The 23189-nt window shown below is 40.0% G+C and overlaps 1 protein-coding gene across 1 annotated transcript; it reads right to left on the bottom strand.

Moving 5' to 3' along the window:
* Positions 1-228: 228 nt before the first annotated feature.
* On the bottom strand, positions 229-21972 carry tnfsf18 (TNF superfamily member 18). The gene is made up of 4 exons (XM_053613214.1): positions 21216-21972; positions 7866-8071; positions 3601-3664; positions 229-3422 (listed from the first exon to the last, which is right to left on the bottom strand). The coding sequence occupies exons 1-4, from the start codon at positions 21217-21219 to the stop codon at positions 3073-3075; spliced, it is 624 nt and encodes a 207-aa protein (XP_053469189.1). The 5' UTR covers positions 21220-21972; the 3' UTR covers positions 229-3072.
* Between the last annotated feature and the right edge of the window lie 1217 nt (positions 21973-23189).

Below are 23189 nucleotides of genomic sequence, written 5' to 3'. Positions count from 1 at the left end.
GTTTAAAATAATAATGTAATTTTTAAAATTAAAATTAATTAGAATGTCACATTATTATTATTATTATTATTATTATTATTATTATTATTATTATTATTATTATTATTAATATTAATATTAATATCATCTAAGGATTAAAAGGTTAATAGTCCTATTATAAGCCATGAAATTGGTTAAGATACACTACTACTACAATACACTATTTCACCCTCTGGGGTCTGAGGGTGTTTTGGGCCCTGGAGAAGTTTTGACATGAAGTTTTGATATGAAGTTTTGGTGGCTGTGGATCAGGTGGTAGAGCGGGTTGTCCACTAATCGTAGGGTCGGAGGTTCGATTCCCGGCCCACGTGACTCCACGTGCCGAAGTGTCCTTGGGCGAGACACTGAACCCCGAGTTGCTCCCGATGGCAAGTTAACGCCTTGCATGGCAGCTCTGCTACCATTAGTGTGTGAGTTTGTGTGTGTGTGAATGGGTGAATGAGACACAGTGTAAAGCGCTTTGGATGAAAGCGCTATATAAGAGCAGACCATTTGACCATTTGGTGTGAATTATTATGAATATTGATGCGATTCACACCTGAGCAGACAGAGACCCCTCCCCTGGGCCTATCAATGAGGAATGTGAATGTAGGAACTTCATGATTGAATATATTGTTTGTAGCTTATTCACAAAATCAAGCTGAAGTTAAAAGAAGGCATCTGAATATACATTTTCTTTACATAAAGACTTTCCTTAAAAACATTAGACCTACACTACCATTCAAAAGTTTCAGATGGGTAAAATCTCTCCTGCTCACCAAGGCTGCGTTTATTTGATCCAACATACAGCAGAGACAGTGATATTGTGAAATATTTTTTCACAATTATTAAAAATAACATTTTTATTTGAATATATTGTTAAAATGCAGTTTATTCACGTGACCCAAGCTGAATAATCAGCATCATTACTCCAGTCTCCGGTGTCACATGATCCTTCAGAAATCATTCGAATATGCTGATTTGCTGCTCAAGAAACATTTATTATTATCCATGCTGAAAACAGTTTCGAGATGAAAGAAAAATGACCTGAAACTAGTTAACTCAAAATTTTTAAGTTGATAAATCAATTTCTTTAAGCCAAATGCACTTAAATATAACAAAAATTTAACTCAAACTTGTTATATTTAAATGTTTTTGGCTTAAATAAATTTTGAGGTAATTAGTTTCCTCAAATTTTTTGAGTCAGATGAACTTATCCGGTTTTACAGCGCGCGTGACGAACACGAGTACAGCTACCAACAAACATCACGGTGAAAGACATTTTGCGCAAGTGCAATTTTGCCAATTCGATTAAAAGATGCCCCTCAAATTTAAAAAAAAAAAAATGTCTGGACCGATAAACATCAAATCCAGAGGAAGCGGATGAACGAAATGAGACTTGAGATGAACGATGATTTGAGACTGATATGCAACACAATGTAAATGATACAGTATATCTAAATGTAAAAGAACATAGAAAAGAAAAAGAAAAAAGAAAGCACTCAGAGACAAAGTGCCAACATGCCGTAGGTTGTACTATCGTTTTTAATCATTTTTTTTTCATTCATTAAAATAAAAAAGGACTTACATTCATAATGTGCAACAAGATAAGTAACTTGTACTCAGCTCTTAACAGTAATACATTCATATCAACACGATGAAATTGTTTTTTTAAAAATTTTTTTAAAAAAATCCTAGTATGTACATTTTGAATGATCGGCATTATTAATGAACTAAAAATAAATTAAGCAAAACATAATATTAAAAAAAGAATTCAGATATATACAGACATTAGCACTCAAGGTTTTAATAAACCTAAAACCATTAGCTTTGCTATTACGTTGACGTACGTAATAAACTGGAACAGCGCTGGTTTCACTATCAGTACAAATCAGTGCATATAACAAAAGAAATAAAAAAAAAAATAAAAAAAATAAACAGAGAAAGTATGTACAGTACGTTAATTAATTACACGATAACACGGAAGTAACCGTGAAGACAAAATATGTTCATTTTGAAGAAATTTGAAACACATTGCACATGCAGAGGGAATTAAAATAATAATAATAAAAAAGTTAGGTTAAAAAAAAAAAAAAAAAAAAAAACGTACTTAATTTAGACAAAATTTATTCCAGTGAATTCTATATTATGGACTACTAGGTTACAGGTAAAAAAAAAAAAAAAAAAGAAAAAAAAAAAGTGGGTAGTGCTGAATTCTGTGTATTTTGCACTCCTAAATACACACTGATATGGCTGGGAAGTGTAATAAAAACCAGTAGAAACACAAATGCTAAATTCTTTAAAATAAAAGCATCCAGCAGGTTATTAGCCTACACGGACAAGGCGTTATACCTGTAGCTCATTTGACTGACATCATTTTATTCGTGAACACAACATGGAGATAAAGTAAAAATGTAAATAAACAGTAAATAAGAGAGAACCTCTCAAAGCATCCATTTTTTAAAAATTATTTATTTTTTTATTTGTGGCTGCTGAAAGTGTTCTATGTATACGCAAAGACGTCTAAAGCATGTAGCAGCAGTCGAAATCGGCTTGTGAAAACCACAGGCGTGTCGGTCGGGATGAGAATCCAATTTCTAAGGCCATGTGAAAATCGCAGACTTGCACCTCTTAAGGATGGATTTACCGGAGCTCCCATGGAACATCGAATGCTGTCCAAATAGGGCTACAGGCTTGATGAGGGAAAAAAGCTTGAACACGAAGATATGGAAAAAAAAAAAAAAAAGCAAACCGTTCCGGAGAGCTTCATGGCAATGCTGTGCCATCGTTAAACATTATGAAGTAATTTTTATTTTTTTTTTTTTAATTTTTTTTTTTTTGGGTGAAAAGATGGCTGTGTTGGAAATGTCTCGCATTCAAACCATTTCGAATCCAGTCAATCAACAGCAAGTCAAAATTGTTATCTCATTCTCCATAATTGATCGCCATGGTAATAATAATAATAATAATAATAATAATAATAATAATGAACAAATGATTTCCTGTGGACATGTAAACTACTCCCATGAAGATACATCCAGGAAGTACGATGAATCAGAATTTGATCAGGCCCAAGTAAGTGTTACCTACATCGAAATTCGCCTTGGGGTTGCAGATAACGTTTATCAACGTATCTTTACTTAGAAGCGCTCCTATACCGATGAATCCAGTCGAGTTCTCTGTTGCATTGATATGTCCCACAGTGATATTTGTGGGATTGTTACCCTCTGGCGTCTTTATAACCGTGACCGTGTAATTCACACCTTTATTCTGGGACTGCAGGGTTACTCTGAGGAAGAGGAAATAATTCCCGTCCTCCTCTATTTTTACCGCGGTATCTCCTTGGTCTTCATCTCGTTTCCGCCACTGCAGTTTCAGTTCACGTTCCTGGTTTTTATTCCTGTCTAAAAGCAAAGAGGAGGATTATTACGATTCTGATACTAACATACGCTTTAAGAAATCGTCCGATAAACATTTCGGAGAAACGTCCGACACAGCAGAGGAGTTTAGTATCTGGTGTCCCTGGGTAAATACGGCAGTGGATTGACAGTGAAGGAATAATCGTATAATAATCGTTCTTACCAAAGACGTATGAAGTGAGTTGAGAGCGTGTGCTGGCCGTGCTTTCGATGATTTTAGAGGGAATCTGGAAAAGGAAATAATAAAGTGACCAAATGCATTCATTTTCTCCCTCAAAGACACACAGGACACTTCACAAATCAGGGTTTGTATACAGATAAACGTAATATTTCAAGAATAAAACACTGTGTCGCCCTGTTATAGGGAAATAATCGATGGGGTGGTGTGTTAAGTGACGTTAGCTGCCATCCTGAAAGCGTTTATTTTCCTCTAACGGCATATCACTATGTGTTTTATTTCTCTGATATAGAACCACAGAGATTTGCCAATAATTACAATTTGTAACATATTATTTATTAATGAACAACACATAGCAGTTTGCGCGTTCTTTTTTAAATTTTTTTATTTAACCATTTGTATATTATGTGTTATTGGATTTATGCACTGTGAAACCGGATACGTTCATCTCACTCAAAAAGTTATACGTTGATAAATCAGTTTTCTTTCAGCTAAATACACTTAAATATAACAAGTCTGAGATACATTTTTTGTTATATTAAAGTGTATTTGGCTGAAAGAAAATTGATTTATCAACTTTAAAAATTTTGAGGTAAATAGTTTCCTCGGATTTTTTGAGTTAAACGAACTCATCCGGTTTTACAGCGCGTGAGACCAGTTACGTTCTGTTCGCACGTCTATTATAACAGCCATCAGAAAGCAGAAGCTCCTCCGTCCTGAAGACTTTCCTGTGGCAGAAAATGATTTGATTTGCTTGGCCTTGATCAAAAAACAGCTAAAGGACTGTATGTTACTTTTCAATTTTTTTTTCACATCAATGACCCGCAGGTGATTTTGATAGAACGTGTAAGTCTGTAGACGTTGAACTGAGGGTCTGTTGGTTTTACTTCTCCGCTCATTCGATTGTAAAACAATTTCCGATAGCTTGTTTAAAAACAGAAAGTTCACACACTGCTCTGGTGAAGTGTAACTGCATTGTAATGATGCACCATACTGGCATTTTAACAATGGAGCGCTGTTAACAATGGACATCGTCCCAAAGCAGCTTTACAGAAATCTATAGATTCAGGATATAGATTATAAATGTATGAATTTATCCCTAATGAGTAACCGGTGGCGACGGTGGCTACAAAAATCTCCCTGAGACGATATGAGAAAGAAACCTTGAGAGCAACCAGACTCAAAAGGGAACCTCATCTGGGTGACAGCGGACAGTGCGATAACATATAAATCTCTTCTATAAATGTGCTAATACTATGTGGTCAAACAGCGCAATTACGTAACCAGGAAATTCATTACAGTTTTTACATGATGTCTGATTTGTTGAACTTCTCCACTGCTCACTGATTCACTAAAGCTATCATAGCAATCGTAGGCCTAAGCCAAGCCCGACCACAACGATGCTAGCTTGTGACGATACGCTAGCATGACTCGTTTTCCTTAATATGGAATGGTGAACGTGTTATACTGTCAATGTTTTCACACGAACAGAAAAGAAACATACATCTCTATGCTCTTCACTTAAAAAATTTCAAAACAGGATCGCCTACTTCGTAAAGAACAAATCGAGAAAAACAACATTTCGACGTTGTTTTGATCAGTTACTACCAAATCGGCATTGAAGATGTTTGAGCAGTTTCTGCTTTAGTAGTATACGGTATTTAATCTTGTCTATGAACATCTGAAGATGTACGGAAACCGCGATACCGGGACGTAGAGTTATCATGCTGTCAGTTTCTCGTTCTGATCGGTCCCCGGTTACAGCCCTCATAAGGTAGCGGAGGAGGAAAGAGAGCTCTTGACCGACACATCAGTTTCCCTGCCCTTATTCCGTTCCTGTTTTCATTGTGGCTTTTCCCCACAGCCTAGCATCACCACTGCTTCTTGTGGGCATGTGGTCCAGACTTGTGGTCTGCCTTGGAAAGTTTCACTACAACAAAATAACACAATACTGCGCAGTTCTGACAGTAGTTCTGGCTGTAACATAAACGATAGGTTTATATTAATGTGCTCTCTCTAATGTTATTACGTCTATAGTAACTGCTCATGGACCGGGACCTGTATGGCATCTGTGCCACGCATTCTAAGACTAATAATAAATGGGTGGTGAAGGCCAACACTGGCGAGTCTTTAGGACGGAGGGGATTGCACTTTCTGGTTTGTTCGTCACATTCTTCGGCGATCTCTTATAATAAAGTCAAGAGAGGGAAAAAAGAGAGGCTGCTTTTAACTGTGATAACAAGCAGTAACAGGAAATAACTTGTATTTCAGACATGACTTTTGATTAAGACGTACGACGATCAGCCTTTAACCAACATTAAAGCCACCTGCCTACTATTGTGTAGATCCCCCTTATGCCAAAAAAAAAAACCCAGCTCTGATTTGTGTGGTGTGACGGTGCTGAAAGAGGCCTCTGACGTTAGAGAGTACCGTTGCCACGAACGGGTGTACTTGGTCTGCAGCAATGTTTTGGAAAGTGATACGTGTCAAAGTAACATCAACATGAATGCCAGGACGCAAGGTTTCCCAGCAGAACGTTGCTCAGAGCATCACGCTTCCTCCACCAGCTTGCCTTCTTGAAAATTCTCCTTGATTCTTGATTCATCAGACCAGCCCACCTTCTTCCATTGCTCCATGGTCCAGTTCTGACGCCCACACGCCCTTTCAGTGGAGTACAGCAGCTCTTCTGTGGGATCGGACCAGACGGTATAGCCTCCGCTCGCCACGTACTGCACGTCACGTCTCCGCCGTAACTCGCCGCCACCGCAACGTTTACCTCCACTGCGTTCTGGAACGTCGAGTCCAGCATTCGCGGAAAAAAACAAAACATCTCCACTACGTCTACACAGAGTTTCTTATTAATACAGCGTGATGTTGAATGAGAAACGAATCTCTTGCTCCTTTGTTTTTCCCGAAAGTTTGAGATCATTGAAATGTATTTTTTCCGAACACATTTAACGGGCTTCAGGGTGGAGATTGGAACGAGCAAAATGAACTCCCGGTGGAAATAAAGCTGCATGACTGATGCACAGTGAGTGAAAAAAGAAACAGGTTCATAGCAGGATTTCATACCATGTCTTATTTCTGCGGTTATTTCCTTGCTGGCTGAAAATGACTATGTTACATATGAATCATGCTCTTATCTTTCTCAGTTCTATTGGTAGACAGTTGGTTCTGTTGCACATCACATGCCTGAAAAGGCTGTAGTTGTGATACATAAATAACAGCCTAAACAGGGCTTTATAACTGTATTTAACACTGCAGTAACAGTAGCATGTTGGTGGATCAGGGGTAATAGTGCTGTCCGGGGTAGTATAATATATATATCAGAGAAAATATATAGATAATATATAGTATAATATATATATCAGAGAAAAGGTCATTCAACATGGTTTACAGAGCTCCGTATAAAGAAATTATAATAGCCGTCTATCCGAAATATATGAAAATCTGAACCTCGCTTCGAATATATAGTGTCTGTCCTTGAACAAATTCCCCCCTCTCTCTCTCTCTCTCTCTCTCTGGCACTTCTCTTCAAGCTCCAGGAAAAAGCTTTGCGTTAGGTCTTACTACTGAGTTCAACCACCAGGGAAGCTTCCAGGTGTTTATGAAATATACCTTTTAACTTTAAATAAACCAATAAATGATGGAGCTGCAGTAACGGTGCAGGTTTAAACATGCCTAGACATGTTTCTTTGGAATGACCTTGAAATCAGTCCAGAAATCCGTCAGGTAAATATTATTATTATTATTATTATTATTATTATTATTGCTATTATTTTACAAACACTTGTAAAGAACCTGTCCGGTTCTGCAATTCATTTGGTCCAAACCTTTAAAAATGCACTGAGGTAAAAAAAAAACAAAAAACTGCTGATGTATGCTTCCTGCTTGCAAAGAACATGTTGCGCAATCTTGAAATAATACATGTGTTTCCTCTGTATCGCCGATCTCATGCTGTCACTTCGTTACCGGCAACTTACACAGCCTGATCCAGAATCAAACACCGATCGTATCAGTTCGCCTTTTCGTTCTACAAACGTGGCAGTGACGGTCACCGAAGGACAGATATTACATACGTATGAAGTTTTCATTAACATTCGTTAACCGACTCGTCTGTTTCTAGTGTTAGTTAATTCTGATAAACCTGTTAAATGCAGCTCGAGGCACTGATTGCACTTGTCTGGTGTCATCATTGGTAACGTTTCATACTGACGCCAATCACTGCAATTAAGTAGAGAAGAATGTACCGTTACTGTCGTGTTGGATCCCTGACGGAGGATGATGTGGAGAGCGATGGAGGCTCCCAGGCCCAGAGAAAGGATCGAGACCCAGATCATCAGCACCCAGATGAGTCTCTTGAGCTGATCCACGCGTGCCCCGCAGCTTTCCCCTTCAGGACACTGCTTTCCAGATTCACACATAGCCCAGGCAGCGAGAAGCTCACACGCAGATGCTTGTTGTCAGGAATAAAGAGAGAGAAAGAGAGGGTGTATGAGTCAGGCTTCAGTTATGTCTGCAAAGAAACTCCGGGCTGAGTTTTGTTTCCTGTGCTGCTGGTTGTTTTTTTTTGTGTGTGTGTGTGTGTGTCGGGGGTGGGGGGGCCAAATTAAAGAGCGTATTCGAGTGCTGTTAAGTTCCTTTTTTGTTTTTTTTTTGTTTTTTTTTTGGTGTCCAGGAGGTGATCTCTAATGTACTTTCCCTCCTGAGCAGAGCTGATGAAAGTGAAGGGAAACACAGACAGAGAGAGAGAGAAATACCTTCCCACAGTGCAGGGACGGGCCCTCTCACCGATGTCAGAAGTCGTACAGAGGAAGAACAATGTAGACAACACGGCGGAAACACGCTGCATTACAACAATTTCACAGAAGAGTGTCGTAGGCGTGTCATGCACTAGAAACGCAACTTTGAAACCGACAAACAAATTGCTTTTCTAGAAACGATCAAGATAATTTGAACCGAACTTCCTTTTCTTTCTTTGTTTTTTTTTAATCGTTTGGTTTTCCTCTTTCCTTTTCCCCTAGGAGCAAAGGATTTTTACTTTGAGATTAGTACAATACGATGTCTTTCTTTGGTTGGTTTTGGTTGTTGGCTGGTCAGTAACTCATGATGACCAGATCTAATGTATGAATGTAGCTCTCGAGCAAGTTTATTTTTCCTTTTTTTTTTTTTTCTTTTTTTTTTTTGCAGTATAACGGAGGTTCAATGTGCTGTTCGATTGAGTCAGAAAAATTGTAGCAGAAAAATGTGAATGAAATAATATCAGAGTAATAACACTGTCACTAGTTTCATGTGCTCATTATTTATGAAGCCCTTACAAGGGAATTGATATGAACTTTGTAAAGGGTCTGTTCTATTGTGGTAACCATAACTTTCCTTAGGAAATAGGTCAGAGATGTATAACTAATCATGTCTGTGGCCCAGTCGGTGATGACTGAAAATAAGTTGTAGAGAATTGCCTACGGTCGACCACAGAAACCATTCTTCCCTCCGTCATGGTGTAAGTGTAAAGGTGAGTAAAAGTCAGATACCTGGGTGTTAAACAGATTTCTAAAGCTCCCAGATTATGAACCGAAGGGACATTGTAGGTCACTTGTAGGTCTTTAAAAACAAATAACGTTTTTTTTAAACGATAATCCGAATAGCGAAGATGGCGTAAATATGACCACCACGTCTCCCGTCTTATTAATCATTTCCTTGCTTTGATCTTCTATCCTGTACAGATCAAGCTTCTCGTAATACACTCATCGTATGGCAGTACATCAGATCTCGATTCATTCGTGAAAAAAATAATATTTTTCGCATTCAACCCAATAAAACCTACTAATCTCAGTATTTTGTAAACGTATTTTTCTGATTCACATATGCCACGTTTCTTTCTGTATTTATTGTAACAGCATGCATGTCAGGACATTTATTGTCTTTGTGGCATTGTGGCTTGTTGTGGTCTGCCAGGGAAAGTTTCACAACAACAATATGAAAAGCAGCTGCTTTTCAAACTTCATCGCCATGCCTCTGTGATAATAAATGGAAAGAATATGCCATGCTTTAAAGTGGGGTTTGGGTTTGATTTCGGTGTTTGTACTTTTTAATTTTGTTTTCCTTTGTTAGTATACAAAGAAAAGAAACCTGTGAATGGTTGTTGCTGTGTGTCAGTCGGTTTGTTTTTCTTCTCAATAAAAAATAAAGTGGGGTTTGGGGTCAGTCTTCTGGTTGCCAGAATATATGCTTAATGGTTAAGATACCACTGGGCTGTGCAGTAAGCAACAGATTTCTTCAGATTGCAAACCAGAACTGGAAAGATACGTTTTCTATAAATAAACTTACAGATACCGTGGGGGAAATAAGTACTGAACGCGTCAACATTTTTTTCAGTAAATATATTTCCAATGAGGCTATTCACATGTAATAACAGCTTCAAGACGCTTCCTGTATGAAGAACTTTATCGACCGCAGTATCCAGGTGTGGTTTTGGTCCGTTCTTCTAAACATATTGTCTTTTAATCTTGTTCAATTGGATTCGAGTCAGGTGATTGACTGGGCCGTTCCAACACCTTGATTTTTTTTTCTCTGAGACTAATTGAGAGTTTCCCCTTTGCTGTATGCTTTGGATCGTTGTCCTGCTGGAAGCTCCACCCACGTCTCATCTTCATCATCCTGGTGGATGGCAGCAGAATCTTCCGGTAAAGGGCTCCACTCATCGTTCCTTCAATTATATGAAGTCTGTCAGTACCATGTGATGAAAAACAGCCTACTGGCCCTACTGGCCCCACACCATGATGCTTCCCCCCCCAGACTTCACTGTTGGTGTAGTGTTTTTAGGCTGATGTGCAGTGCCATTTCTTCTCCAATCATGGTGTGTAGTACGACAGCCAAAAAGTTCAGTTTTGCTCTCGTCTGACCAGACTACACTCTCCCAGTATTTCATAGGCTTGTCCAAATGAGTTGTAGCAAACTTTAAACGAGCTTCGACATGCCTTTTCTTTAGTAATGGAGTCTTATGGGGTGAGCATGAGCAGTGGAGTGCATTGCCTGTTGTTTTCTCTGTGACGGTGGCACCTGCTGCCTCCAAGTGTTTCTGGAGCTCTTTCTGAGTCGTCCTTGGCTCCTGGGCTACTCTTCTGACTGTTCTTCTGACTCCCTGGTCAGAAATCTTGCGAGGAGCTCCTGTGCGTTGCCGGTTGATGACGGAGTGATGTTGCTTCCACATGCGGATAACGGTCCCGATGGTGCTTACTGGAAGATTCAGAAGTTTTGAAATACGTCTGTATCCGATTCCATCGATATGTTTCGCAACAGTAAGGTTGCGAAGGTCTTTGGAGAGCTCTTTGCTTTTACACATCAGGAGATGTTTCTTGTGTGACACCAAGGTAACGAAAAGCCTTTTTATAGACCATCAATTTACTAACCCAGCTGATATTAATTTGCACAGATAGGGGGTGTAATTACTTACAGATTTCAGCTGGTTCCTTGCCGTACCTTGTACGATGTCTGTTGAAAACTTCATGTGAATTTCCCCCACTGTGTGGTTTATGGGAAGAGGTTTTCAGGAATGTGGAAATCTGAGGACCAAAGAAACCACCGACTTCAGCACATAGGAACGTGTACTGTACATCGAGAGCGGTCAGGGGAAAGTTGGTGCTGTAGGCTTGAAAGAGCAGCGGCAGGTATTTCTGCTCTGGCCTACACACTTTCTACTGTTCCACAACTAACTGTTGTAGCATCCAGAAATGTATTTATCAATACTGCATTGGCTCCCAGTAAAATCTCGCATTAACTATAAAATACTTTTATTAACCTATAAAGCACTAAACAGTCTCGCGCCACAATATCTAAGCGACCTTTTGGTTTTCTATGATCCGCCACGCCTACTTAGATCAAAAGATGCAGGCTATTTGACGGTACCTCGAATAGTGAAGGCTACAGCAGGGGGAAGAGCCTTCGCTTATAGAGCCCCACAGTTATGGAACAGTCTTCCAATTAGTGTTCAGGACTCAGACACAGTCTCAGTGTTTAAGTCTAGGCTTAAAACGTATTTGTTTACTCACGCCTACCCTGACTAGATTCTATTTTACTACTTCGCAGTCATAATAATCTTTTTTCTCCCTCTCTCCTTTTGCCGAGCCCCACACGAATTTATGGAGATGCTAGAGATCCAGATCCTTTCTGCCTCTGGATGGAGCTCAAATCTTCTCTAATTCCAGACTGCTGCTCCTAAGGCCATACAGACTTCATATGAATCCATAATGAACTTTTTCACACTATCTGTTGTTACCCAGATGAGGACGGGTTCCCTTCTGAGTCCGGTTCCTCACAAGGTTTCTTCCTCTTAAAACATCTTAGGGAGTTTTTCCTTGCCACCGTCGCCACTCAGTGGCTTGCTCAGTTGGGATAAATTCGCACCTTTAATATCTGTATACCGTGTTGACATTTCTGTAAAGCTGCTTTGAGACAATGTCTATTGTAAAAAGCGCTGTACAAATAAAATTGAATTGAATTGAATTGAATTTAGGCAGGAACGGGCAAAAATACATCGAAATATATTTTAATATGAAATGCTCAATGCGTCACAATAACTAACAAGTACTACAACTGACAAATATATTAACTAAGGAGTAAAACACTTCAAGATATGACTTAGGGTTACCCCCTCTAAATAATTACTTCCCTAGAACAGCAACAAAACAAAATGGTTTATTCCTCTTATAAAGCAATTTGCCAACAATTACAACAATATTCATTTATCAGTGAACAGCATGCCACACTTTCAACCATTCATAGGTTACATTTACATTTAAGAAGACAAAACCCCCTTGCAGATACAACACACAACCTTGGGGTAACCATGGATAATCGCCTGTCCTTTTCCTCTCACATTGCTAATCTGACACTCTCATGTCGATTTGTCCTTTACAACATCAGAAGGATTCGTCTGTTTGTCTGTCTGATTCGTCTGGCGACTCAAGTGCCGGTTCAGACTCTTGTCATTTTAAGACTGGATTACTGCAACTCACTCCTGGCAGGTCTGCCTCTGAGCACCATTCGACCTCTGCAACTGATCCAGAAAGCAGCTGCGTGACTTGTTTTCACCCTTCCTAACTTCTCCCACACCACCCCATTGCTACGCTTCCGCCACTGGCTTCCTGTAGCTACCCGGCATCAGATATAAAACACTGAGGCTTGCCTACAAAGCCAAAAATGGACCAGCACCCACTTTCCTCAAAGCACTAATCACACCACGCACTCCATCACACTTCCTCCGGTCCTCTAGCACCGCTCGACTGGTCCCACCATCTCTCAGGGTACAACGAAGGCATGCATCAAGACTCTTCTCTGTTCTGGCGCCTACTGTAGGTGGCGGAATGAACTCCCCCTAGATGTCCGAACAGGTGAGTCACTGGTGGTCTTCAAACCAACCTACCTCTTCCTAGTACTTAAATTATCTGTGTGTTTTCTTACTATATTTACTCTCCCAACAACAGAGTTTCATGACTGATGGTATTTGTAGTCCGTGACCCAGTGAACCGGTATCGGTTCATAGTTTATTGATAGCGACTTCTTAGCACCTCTGTAAGTCGCTCTGGACAAGGGCGTGTGCCAAATGCCGTAAATGTAAATGTACTAAGAAACTATATTAATAACTACTATTTCATTCATGCCTCCCGGAGAAATACTAAGAAACTATCATGTCACGCCTTTGAACTTCAATCTTATTCGTAATAATTATTTTCACATTATTATTAATACTGAAATAAAGAGAAGACCGCTTCGGTCAACACTTCTCACATGAATCACTCATTGAGATTCATGGAGACTACTAGGAACATTTCATCACGTCATCAGCCGTACCCCCAAATGCCAGACAAATTGTAACCTATACAGAGATTTATTTATTTAACGTATCTCACAGAAATATACGGTTCTATCTAAGTCTTCTACCTAGGGACGGGTATCGCTACGGTTTTACGGTATTACTACTCTTACCGGTACTGCTTATCGATCCGGTACTTTAACGGTATTCTTATCGGTACTTTTGTGTTGTTGTGGTTTTTTTTTTTTGTTTGTTTTTTTTTCATGAAAAAATGAAACAAATCGAGAACAGAATTTTTTCAAAATGCAAAATAAATAAAGTATTCAATTTAAAAAAACAAACAAGTTGAAAATATGTTGAACGTGTAACGTCGTTTCACCCGAATGAAATCAACACCGTTTCGACGTAAGGTGAGCAAACCAATTAGGGCGATTTTACGTTTATTTTAAATGGCGTGAACCACGTTGATTTAACACGACTCTAATGAACAAAAAGATTAATGGTCTGCACTTATAAAGCGCTTTACACTGGTTCTCATTCACCCATTCACACACCAACGGTAGCAGAGCTGCCATGCAAGGCGCTAACTTGCCATCGGGAGCAACTCGAGGTTCAGCGTCTTACCCAAGGACACTTCGGCACATGGAGTCACGTGGGCCGGGAATCGAACCGCCGACCCTACGATTAGCGGACGACCCGCTCTACCACCTGATCCACAGCCGCTCGAATGTCGGCTCCACGTTGGAGATGCCACGAGAGACCTCGATTATGCGCTGATTATACGTCATTGCTATTTGGGAAGGCTGCTAGCATACACACCTGACGTAGATTGGGCGACCGGAGACGAGCTAGCTAGGCAGTCGAAACCTTTGCATCTCTCTGTCTGCACATAATGCACTTTTACCAGACTGCTCGTGCTTCCGTCCTTACAAGCAAAAAGCTTGTTGCGCTTGTGGCAACGAGCGTCGTCTGCATCAAATCATGCAAACCGTAACCACACTTGAACGTTTGGTTCTCTCTGCCATCGTCACTCTGTGTGTCACCTGGGAGCTTTCGTGTGCGAGAGATCTCACTTCTGGATCGCGAATGACGAAAACGCAGACGAATGTCTTAATATGATCGCAAATTAGAAGCGCTCCCTGAGATAAAAATGTGCACGATTACGTTTATTTAGCAACATTAAATAGGAAATATATGTCATTTCTCCCGTACCTAAAGCAGAACCGATAGCGTCGGAGCTCATCGATACTACGGTCTTTCATAATTTACCGTGTTTCGGTACCCATCCCTACTTCTACCTCATGGTTAGAAGATTCTGTACTTTAGGATTTCATTAATAGCCATCGTAAGAATCATGGTAGCCCAATAATAATGACTTAAGTGTTACTACATCATTCTAAAAGAATGACTAATTATTTGGAACCGTATTCTAAAGTTAAGATCGTATTAACGCCATAGTAATGACTCAAGTGTTCCCAAATCCTTCAGAAGGAACCAAACACTTCAAAAGTTTACAATGACTTCAGCATTTGGTTGCACATGATATTTAGTCATCATAACCGGGGAAAAATGCACGATCATTAATTTTTTTTGTCTGTTTCCGTTTCCTCAGTGGTTTACACGTTGCGTATTAAGACTCTGACTCAGTTTATGTTTCATTCAAATGCTTTATTAATTCCAGTGCGTCACTGAACTAGTTGGAGTGCACACGTTCTGGTTTATGTTGCACCGTACACACATTTGTTAATACTGTTTACGTTAGCGTTGTGTCGGATGAACTGAGGAGCGGATGGGGGGCGGGGGGAATCTCCGACGGAGAGTCGGTGCGCGTTAAAGGCCGACACGCCGCAATCACTGCTATCTGTAGTACCAAGACGCAGATTGACTGTAGGGAGAGCGGGGTGTTTTGTGCTAGTTTTCTTTACTTCCTTATTCATAATGATGTATTTCTTTCTTTAATTTTCCTTGATTTATTTGTTTCTATCTTTATTTCAATTATTCAGCTGGTTTTGTCTTTAATGTTGTACTTTGACGTTTGTAGTGTTTTGTCCCCCCCCCCCCCCCCAAGTGTGTCTAAAGTGGACTAGTCCGTATGTATTGTCGCCTCTGTTGATTTATTTGTTTGGTTCTGTTCGGTCCTCAGTTATTTGAGTTTAGTTCTGTTCAGTTTGTGACGAATTGAATAGGAATATGACGTTACAAGTTGACCTCTTTTATACGCCTAAATATTGATTTTGATTATTTGTATTTAATTTATTTGTAAACATATATTTTGATTCATTAAACTCTTTTTTTTTTTTGTGGGGGGGGGGAATGGTGTCCCTTGTGCCTTGACTGCCTTGGTCCCTCATAAACAGCTCACCCAAGTCATAAGTCTGCTATTACTATTATTATTGATTATATAAACAATCTTGTCTATTCGCTAACAGTAGTGGTTTCGCATTAATTATGAAACTGTATGTAGTGGTTCTCCGGGAGGCATGAAAGAAATAGTAGTTATTGATTAGCCAATAGTGCAATAAGGCAGTCATCCGTGTGCTATTACTTACTAAGTCCTTAATCAGAGTTTCTAGTTAGTTAGTAGTAGTTACTAGAAAGTTAATATTGCGTTATTCATTTCTTCCTGTGTAGTTAATCATTAATGACGGATATGTATTATATAGTGTTAGCGTTTTTTTTTTTTCTTTTCATGTGTTCATGAGAGCTTAACATGGCTACAGGATCCCAGCAGCTTCGCTTGTTAGCTAGCATCCGACGCACCAGCTAGCATCAGGCTCGCTATACAAGGAAAAAATAAATAACGATGAAAAAGAATCGTGTGAAATGTTTGAAACAGTCTATGCCTGTGATTGTCTGTGATGGGTTATGTGTACGGTGTTGTTGAAACAAATTTCCTCTTTGAGGACAAATAAAATGATCGATCTAAATGTCCGGTAATATCACTTTTGCTTTGTTATGTTTTTGCAACATGCTCTATTTCCTCTCTGATGAGTCACTCAGACTTCCTGGAGTGTCAGTTTACACGATGATGTCACCACATAAATAATCGCCTGTATTTTGAAAATGCAAACATACAAAGTAGATTATGAAATACAAATGAGAAAAAATGAGATTAGGGGCTGTTGTGCCAAGGGACACTAACCACACAGATTTGATGTATCTGATGTGGCCATAAGACGTAAACATCACCGTTTTCCAGATAAATTATTCTAGCACCTGTCTGTGGTTTGACATACGCAAGTCCACTGGGGATTTCCTGGGGTAAATGCTGTCTTGCTGTTAGCACACGTGGGTGAGGACTAATGTCCTGCCCAAACTGTTTTTTTCCCTCATGTGGTGGTTACAGGTGTTTGTTTCAGTCCCACACACGTTGACCTCATTTCACTAAAGAACCAAACCAATGGAATCTGATGTAATGTGCAGATAAGATAAGAAGTAAAGTGTACCCGCTGAGGACCGAGTTAAGTTCTTAGTCAAGTGCTCTGCGCACAATCTTTGTTGTACTCAATGACCGAGGTGTGTTACCCAAAATACTCGGTTTGAACACTGTAAATGGTGCATTTACAAAAATAATAATTAAATGATTGTGTAATACCATAAAGTGACATATTAGCTCTGCGTAGTGTGTAGTGATGTCACTTGTGGGTGTGCACTGACCAGCGCGCTTTGTTTTTTTCATTCAGATGAGAAACTGTAGTAGCTATATACAGTCATCGGAAAAAGAAAGTACACCCTCTTTCAGTTCTACGTTTTTATTTATCAGGGCCTAAATGACAAATGTGTGGTCCTCACAACACAGCAGAGTTCGGTATGTAATCATTTTTTAACCAGTAAACCAGTAAAACAAATTTCTGTAGAACTTTATCAGTCTGTTTTTTGGAGAAATTTTGGCCCACTGTTCTTTACACACTTTACGCACAGCTCTCTTAAGATCCCACCACAGCATCTCAATGAGGTTGAGGTCTGAACTTTGACTTGGCCAGTCCAACTTCTTGATTTTTTTTTCTCCTTCTTTAGCCTTTCAGATGTCAATTTGCTGTTGTGCTTGGGATCACCGTCCTGTTGCGTGACGCAATTTCGGCCACACTTAAGCAGCTGGTCATATGGCCTAACATTTGTCTCAGGAATATTCTGGTATAAAATGGAATTCATGGTTGTCTCAATGACTGCAAGGTCCTGTGGCTGCAAAACAAGCCCAAATCATCACCACTCAAACCCCACTCAACCACGCTTGATAGTTGCTATGAGGTGTTCATGGTGATACAGTTGTTTTTTCCAAACATGGTGCTGTGCATGACGACTAAACATCTCCACCAACAATCCAAAGGATACTGTTTCAGAACTTTTATAGTTTGTTTAGTTGCAAATTTGCAAACCTAAGTCATGCTATCATAATCTTTTTAGACAGAAGCACCTTTTTTTTCCTAGCCACACTTCTACGAAAGCCATACTTGTTCAGTATTTTTCTGATTGTGCTGTCATGAACATACACATAGGTCACATGATGTAGCTCTTAGACTGACCTTGGACTGAAATGCTGGGATGCCCACTCCTGGGAAGATTGGCAACTGTCTTGAAGGCTGTCTGTTTGGTAAACAGCCATTCTTACTGTAAAATGGTGAATTTCAAATGGTTAGGAGATGGCCTTATAACTCTTCCAAGATTGAGGAGCAGCAACAATTGCTTTTCTGAGGTCATGGCTGATGTCCTTTCTTCTTGGCATGATGTGTACACACAACTGAGTGGTCCAGAACACCAACCTTTATTTTTTATAGAAGTCATCACACCTCTTGATGATGGACTCATTTTGTGCATTTCATTAGTAACACCTGGCCGCTGGCTGTATTAATAATTGTGGAAGATGGGTGTACTTTTTCCCCCACCTGGTTTCTGAACATTGGTTTACTCTTTGGAAAAATGGCAGCATAATGAAATCTGTTGTGTGTGTGGGTGTTGTTATTTTTTTCTGATTTTTTTATTTTCATTTGTTTTTTTTTTTTGTTTTTTTTGCACCTGAGGTTAATTGTTTGTGTAAAGAAGTTGGTGAGGACCACACAATAGTTATTTAGGCCCTAATAAATGAAAACAAAGAGTTGAAGGAGGATGTACTTTCTTTTTCCCCATGTCTCTGTACCTTCTAAAGCTAGCTAGTTAAACATGCAAACTCCGCACACACATGGCCCCGGCGGGACTCGAACCCCGGGCCCTGGAGGTGTGAGGTGAACGTGCTAACCACTAATCAAAGAACCAAAATGTTACAACCGACCATTTATGGATGCAAATATGTTGAGCACCACATGACACCAATATAGACAGACAGACAGACAGACAGATAGATAGATAGATAGAGCGAGCGAGCACACATTTCAAAATGTTCTCCAAAAAAGAAACATTACTTTCATTCCTCGAAATCTGTCTTTCGGCAGCGGATTTTCGTAGCCATGACTAAGTTGCTGTCCTTTCGTGGCCAGGCGGAGGATGCCGAAGAACATTGGAAGAAGCCTTTATTGGTCACATGTACATTACAGCACAGTGAAACGATTTTCTTCGCATATCCCAGCTTGTTGGAAGTTGGAATCAGAGACTGCCATGATCTGACACCCCTGGAGCAGGAAGGGTTAACGGCCTTGCTCAAGGCCAACAGTGGCTGTGTAACCCAGAGCCTTAATCGTTGAGCCACCACTGCCCTCAAGTACTATCTTATTGCTCACGTAATCAATCAGTCTAGTGCAGAAAACAGGCCACGCGAGTGAGTTTGAGGTGAGAAGGATTATAAGGACTTTTTTTTTCATGACCATGTTTCATTTAGGTTTCACCATTGCCACTCCGTATCCGTAGCCGTCCTGTGAGTTTGGTGTAATTCTGCGCCGTCCTCATACGGGCGGTTTCTCACACACATTACACCCAGAGAAATACAAGGTTGGTTAAAACGGTCCTGTTCAGCTCAACTCATTTTCACTTTTACTGTACTTACTCTCCTTTAGCTTTTAATGTTAGCGCTGGAGCCCAGACCCCCGTCTTCCCAGACATAAACAGCGTTTGTCTCCATCTACAGGCCGTACTGTAAGCTGGCGTGTATGACAGGAAATATCTGATATGAAAATAAACTTCACAGGCAGTCGCCAGCTGTTATTCACACAAACCGCCCTAATAACAACAAACCCAAGTACACCACATGGAACCCTCCTGATCTCAACACCGACAGAAATCCCCCCAGACCATCGCTCTTCACAAATCATTTAAGGCAATTAAAACACAATATGTGCCTGTCAATTCCAAGAGCCAATCAAAATAAAGTAGTTTCCTGCCAAAGGTCTATACGTCACGTGACAAATGCTTTAATTAAAAGCAGGAATGTCTGAGACAAGTATCCCTGACCCATCTTGTCGTGAGCTAGCTAGTCAAATACGCCAATCACGTGAATAACAGCTGACCCAACTTGTCAGATACAGTGCTGTGAAAAAGTATTTGCCCCCACCCTGATTTCTTGTGTTTTTGTGTACAGTATATCTACATGGATGTTATAATATAATGTTATTTATTGAAGCAAAAACATTATCCAGTACCAACCGGGCCTGTGTGAAAATGTATTTGCCCCATAGTTACTAATTCCCCAAATCTATGAAACTGCATTCATAACGGGGCTCAACTGGACTACATGCAACCAGGCCTGATTACTACAAACCCTGTTCAGTGAAATCAACACTTAAACAGAACTTTTTCAACAGCATGACGTTGGTTAAAAGGTCTTACACAGTAACACACTGTGGCAAAGTTGACCCACTGGCTATGTCCTCTTGAGAACCATGGGAGTAAATAAGCAAATGTTTTTATGTCCGGGAAATCTTTAACTCTCAGGCTTAGACACAAATTTATTTGAAAACTTGATATATTTTTTTTTCCGTGAATGTGTTTAAGCATTAAAGTTTTACTTTAAAGACCACCTCTGCTTTTTTTTTTTTTTTTTTTTTTTACAAAATCAAATACAACAATCGTTTATTTCAAAATAGTATTACGCACCTTAATGATGTCTTTTGAAGCAAGTGTATGAGGATAGTCCAGAGGCATGTCTTTACAGAAAAGATGACATTAGTTTCATAGCTTCAGCGCAATACTAATGCAGTAATGCACCAAATATGTCCTGGCTTGAGATAAGTGGGGGAATATATTATATAAATCAAATATTTCACAAAACTAAACTCTAATACAGCTGATATTTTAATGTAGGTTAAATATAGAGTACTGTATTTTTTTTTTTTTTTACATTTTAAATGACGTTTTTAATGCCGGGACAAGGATCCCTATTTTGCACAAAGAATCAGTGTGCACTTTTGAACCTCAGTTTTGAACGGAATAATGATTGTAGTGTAAGGTAAGTCATTAAAAAAACAACAAACAACAACAACAACAACAACAACAGATAAGCAAGGCGCAGGGGGATAACAATACAAGTATTTGATTAAGTGCGGCAGGCCTCAGAGCGTAGGTGGACGGTCAACTAAGAGACACACACAATACACACACACACACAGAGGCCTATGCCGCCACGCACACACATACAGAAGGAAAACAGAATGTTATAAGAATAATAAAAGGAGTATTAGGATATTATAAGGATAATATAAGGATTATAAGGATATTATAACGATATTGTGAAGTACGGAGTACAGAAAAGGGGGTAAAATACTTGCAAGCAGTATAACCAGATATAAAACAGAAATGTAGAGCAAATCTGAAAAGGAAAAAGCATTATAAAACAGAAATACAGAAAAATGTGAAAGAAACTTACTCATAATGCACTTGAAGGTGCGGAGGATTCTTTTCTCACGAGGAAAAGTCAGGAGTAACACAGACGAAGGCCTTAATTTTTAAGAGAGAACCAAGACGGGATGTTTATAAGGGTAGTCGAGCCAAGTTGCACTTGCGAGATAACCGTTGATGGGAATGGCTAGGGCCGCGAGATAACCGTCGATGGGAACGGCGGACCACGTGAGACCAAGGTCTCTCCGAAATGTTGAGTCTCGTACCTATTGGTATTATGGGAAGGCTCTTTCGAAAACCTAATGGTGTTCGGGGAGGGCTCTTTCTAAAACATAATGGTATTGTGGGAAGGCTCTTTCTAAAACATACTGATGTCTGGGTCATCCTGACCCTAAGAAAACTGTATAAATAGAAGAGCTTCAGCTCTGTTTTTTTTTTAGATCGCATTTTGGGACGTCTCAAACTGTGTGGATCTGGTGTGGTGGAACGGAACGAATAAACCTGGACCCTTGCTTCTTCTCACTCAGGGCTGGTGTCTTATTTTTCTTTCTCCAATTGAATATGTGAGTATCTGTTTCTATGTTAAGTGTCTTCAGGTAATAGGCAAAATTTGGATCTACGTTTGGCAACCCAGATGGGACTGGGCTAAGACCCGTACGTCTGTAATCTCTCCCGTGGGACTTCACTCTCTAAGGCAACGGATAGGCCGTGTAGGAAAAAGGCACCGCAGACGCCTGTTATTTCAAAGCTCTGTCTTAGTGATCTGTTGTCACGAGTAGGAAGCCCCGGGGTGGGAAGAAAGACTAAGATGGTCTCCAAAAGAACCTTGAGTGAGTGAGAAAAGGTAAGAGAAGCGTGAACCGATATGCGATTGTATAAGGGTTATGTATGAGGTGTATAAGGTTGTTTAATGAAATTGTATATGTGTTGTGAGAGTGAAAGTCCTGCAATACCGCTGGTGACAGATTCCAGGGCTGCAATAGAGGCAGGTGGAGATGAGGCCTCGAACCCCAGATACCGGCCACTCGAGGTGGCGGCTGCTTTGGTGGGGGACCCCTAATACCGCTGGTGAAAGATTCCAGGGCTGGACAGAGAGGGGTGTAAATCCTGGGCCCAGGTCCGGGTCACGCAACTCATGTGTATGAATGTGTAACCACGATTGTGTGTGTGTAATAATATAAATATGTGTAACGGTGTGTGAATATAACATGTGTATGTGAGCTTGTGTGCGTTGGTGATAAAAAGAAGGCATGTGTGTGTGATAAGTTCTAAAAATTTCGTTTTGGAGACAAGTGTGAGTAAAGGCCTCCCTCAGTGTGTGCGTATGTGTGTGTTCTTATCTGCGCATGCAGGCCTGCTTCTGTGTGGGTGTGCTCTTCAGATTGAGGTGGGTAACACAGAACTTTGTGAGATATTTCTGCTTTATCATCGAATGTTTTGAATCCGGTACGGACTTTGTGTGAGTCGGGTGGGACTGTTTGTATTATAATTACTTTGGGGAGCAGTCAAGAACATTGTAAATATTTTCGACATCTGCGTGATTGCCCGTTGCGTAAATCAGAACTTCTAGACCTGTAATACATAAAAACTTATTCCCAGATTGTGTGATCCAGGGAAAAAGGAAGACTGAAGGTGGAAAAAAAGTGTGCATTTTCAGGCCCCAGAAGCCATTGTTGAGAAATGAGTGAGTCAGACGCTTGGACCTTTCATTTATAGTCCATAAATTAAGCGATAATAAAGGGTTTCTCTTTTATGACGTGTGAGCAGAGAGATAAAAAAAGGAAGAGTTTTCTGCAGGCCTAAAAGGAGGTCTTAGCCCAGATTATAGAATACATGGTTTGCTTTGTCATTCGCACATACAGCCGTATAATCTCAATAGCTCAACTGTACTCAGCTTGCTCTTTCAGCAGCCTCTGGGCTGTGGATCGTTCTACGGGAGATAAAAAGTAGTCGACACGGAGTGTTTCTTGTTGGTCTATATTGCTCGTTTCATTCAGTGCCT

Source organism: Ictalurus furcatus, chromosome 24 (genome assembly GCF_023375685.1).
Source record: "Ictalurus furcatus strain D&B chromosome 24, Billie_1.0, whole genome shotgun sequence".
Classification (NCBI taxonomy): domain Eukaryota; kingdom Metazoa; phylum Chordata; class Actinopteri; order Siluriformes; family Ictaluridae; genus Ictalurus; species Ictalurus furcatus.
The sequence above is the reverse complement of the archived record's forward strand: the minus strand, read 5'-3'. Positions and strand labels throughout refer to the sequence as shown.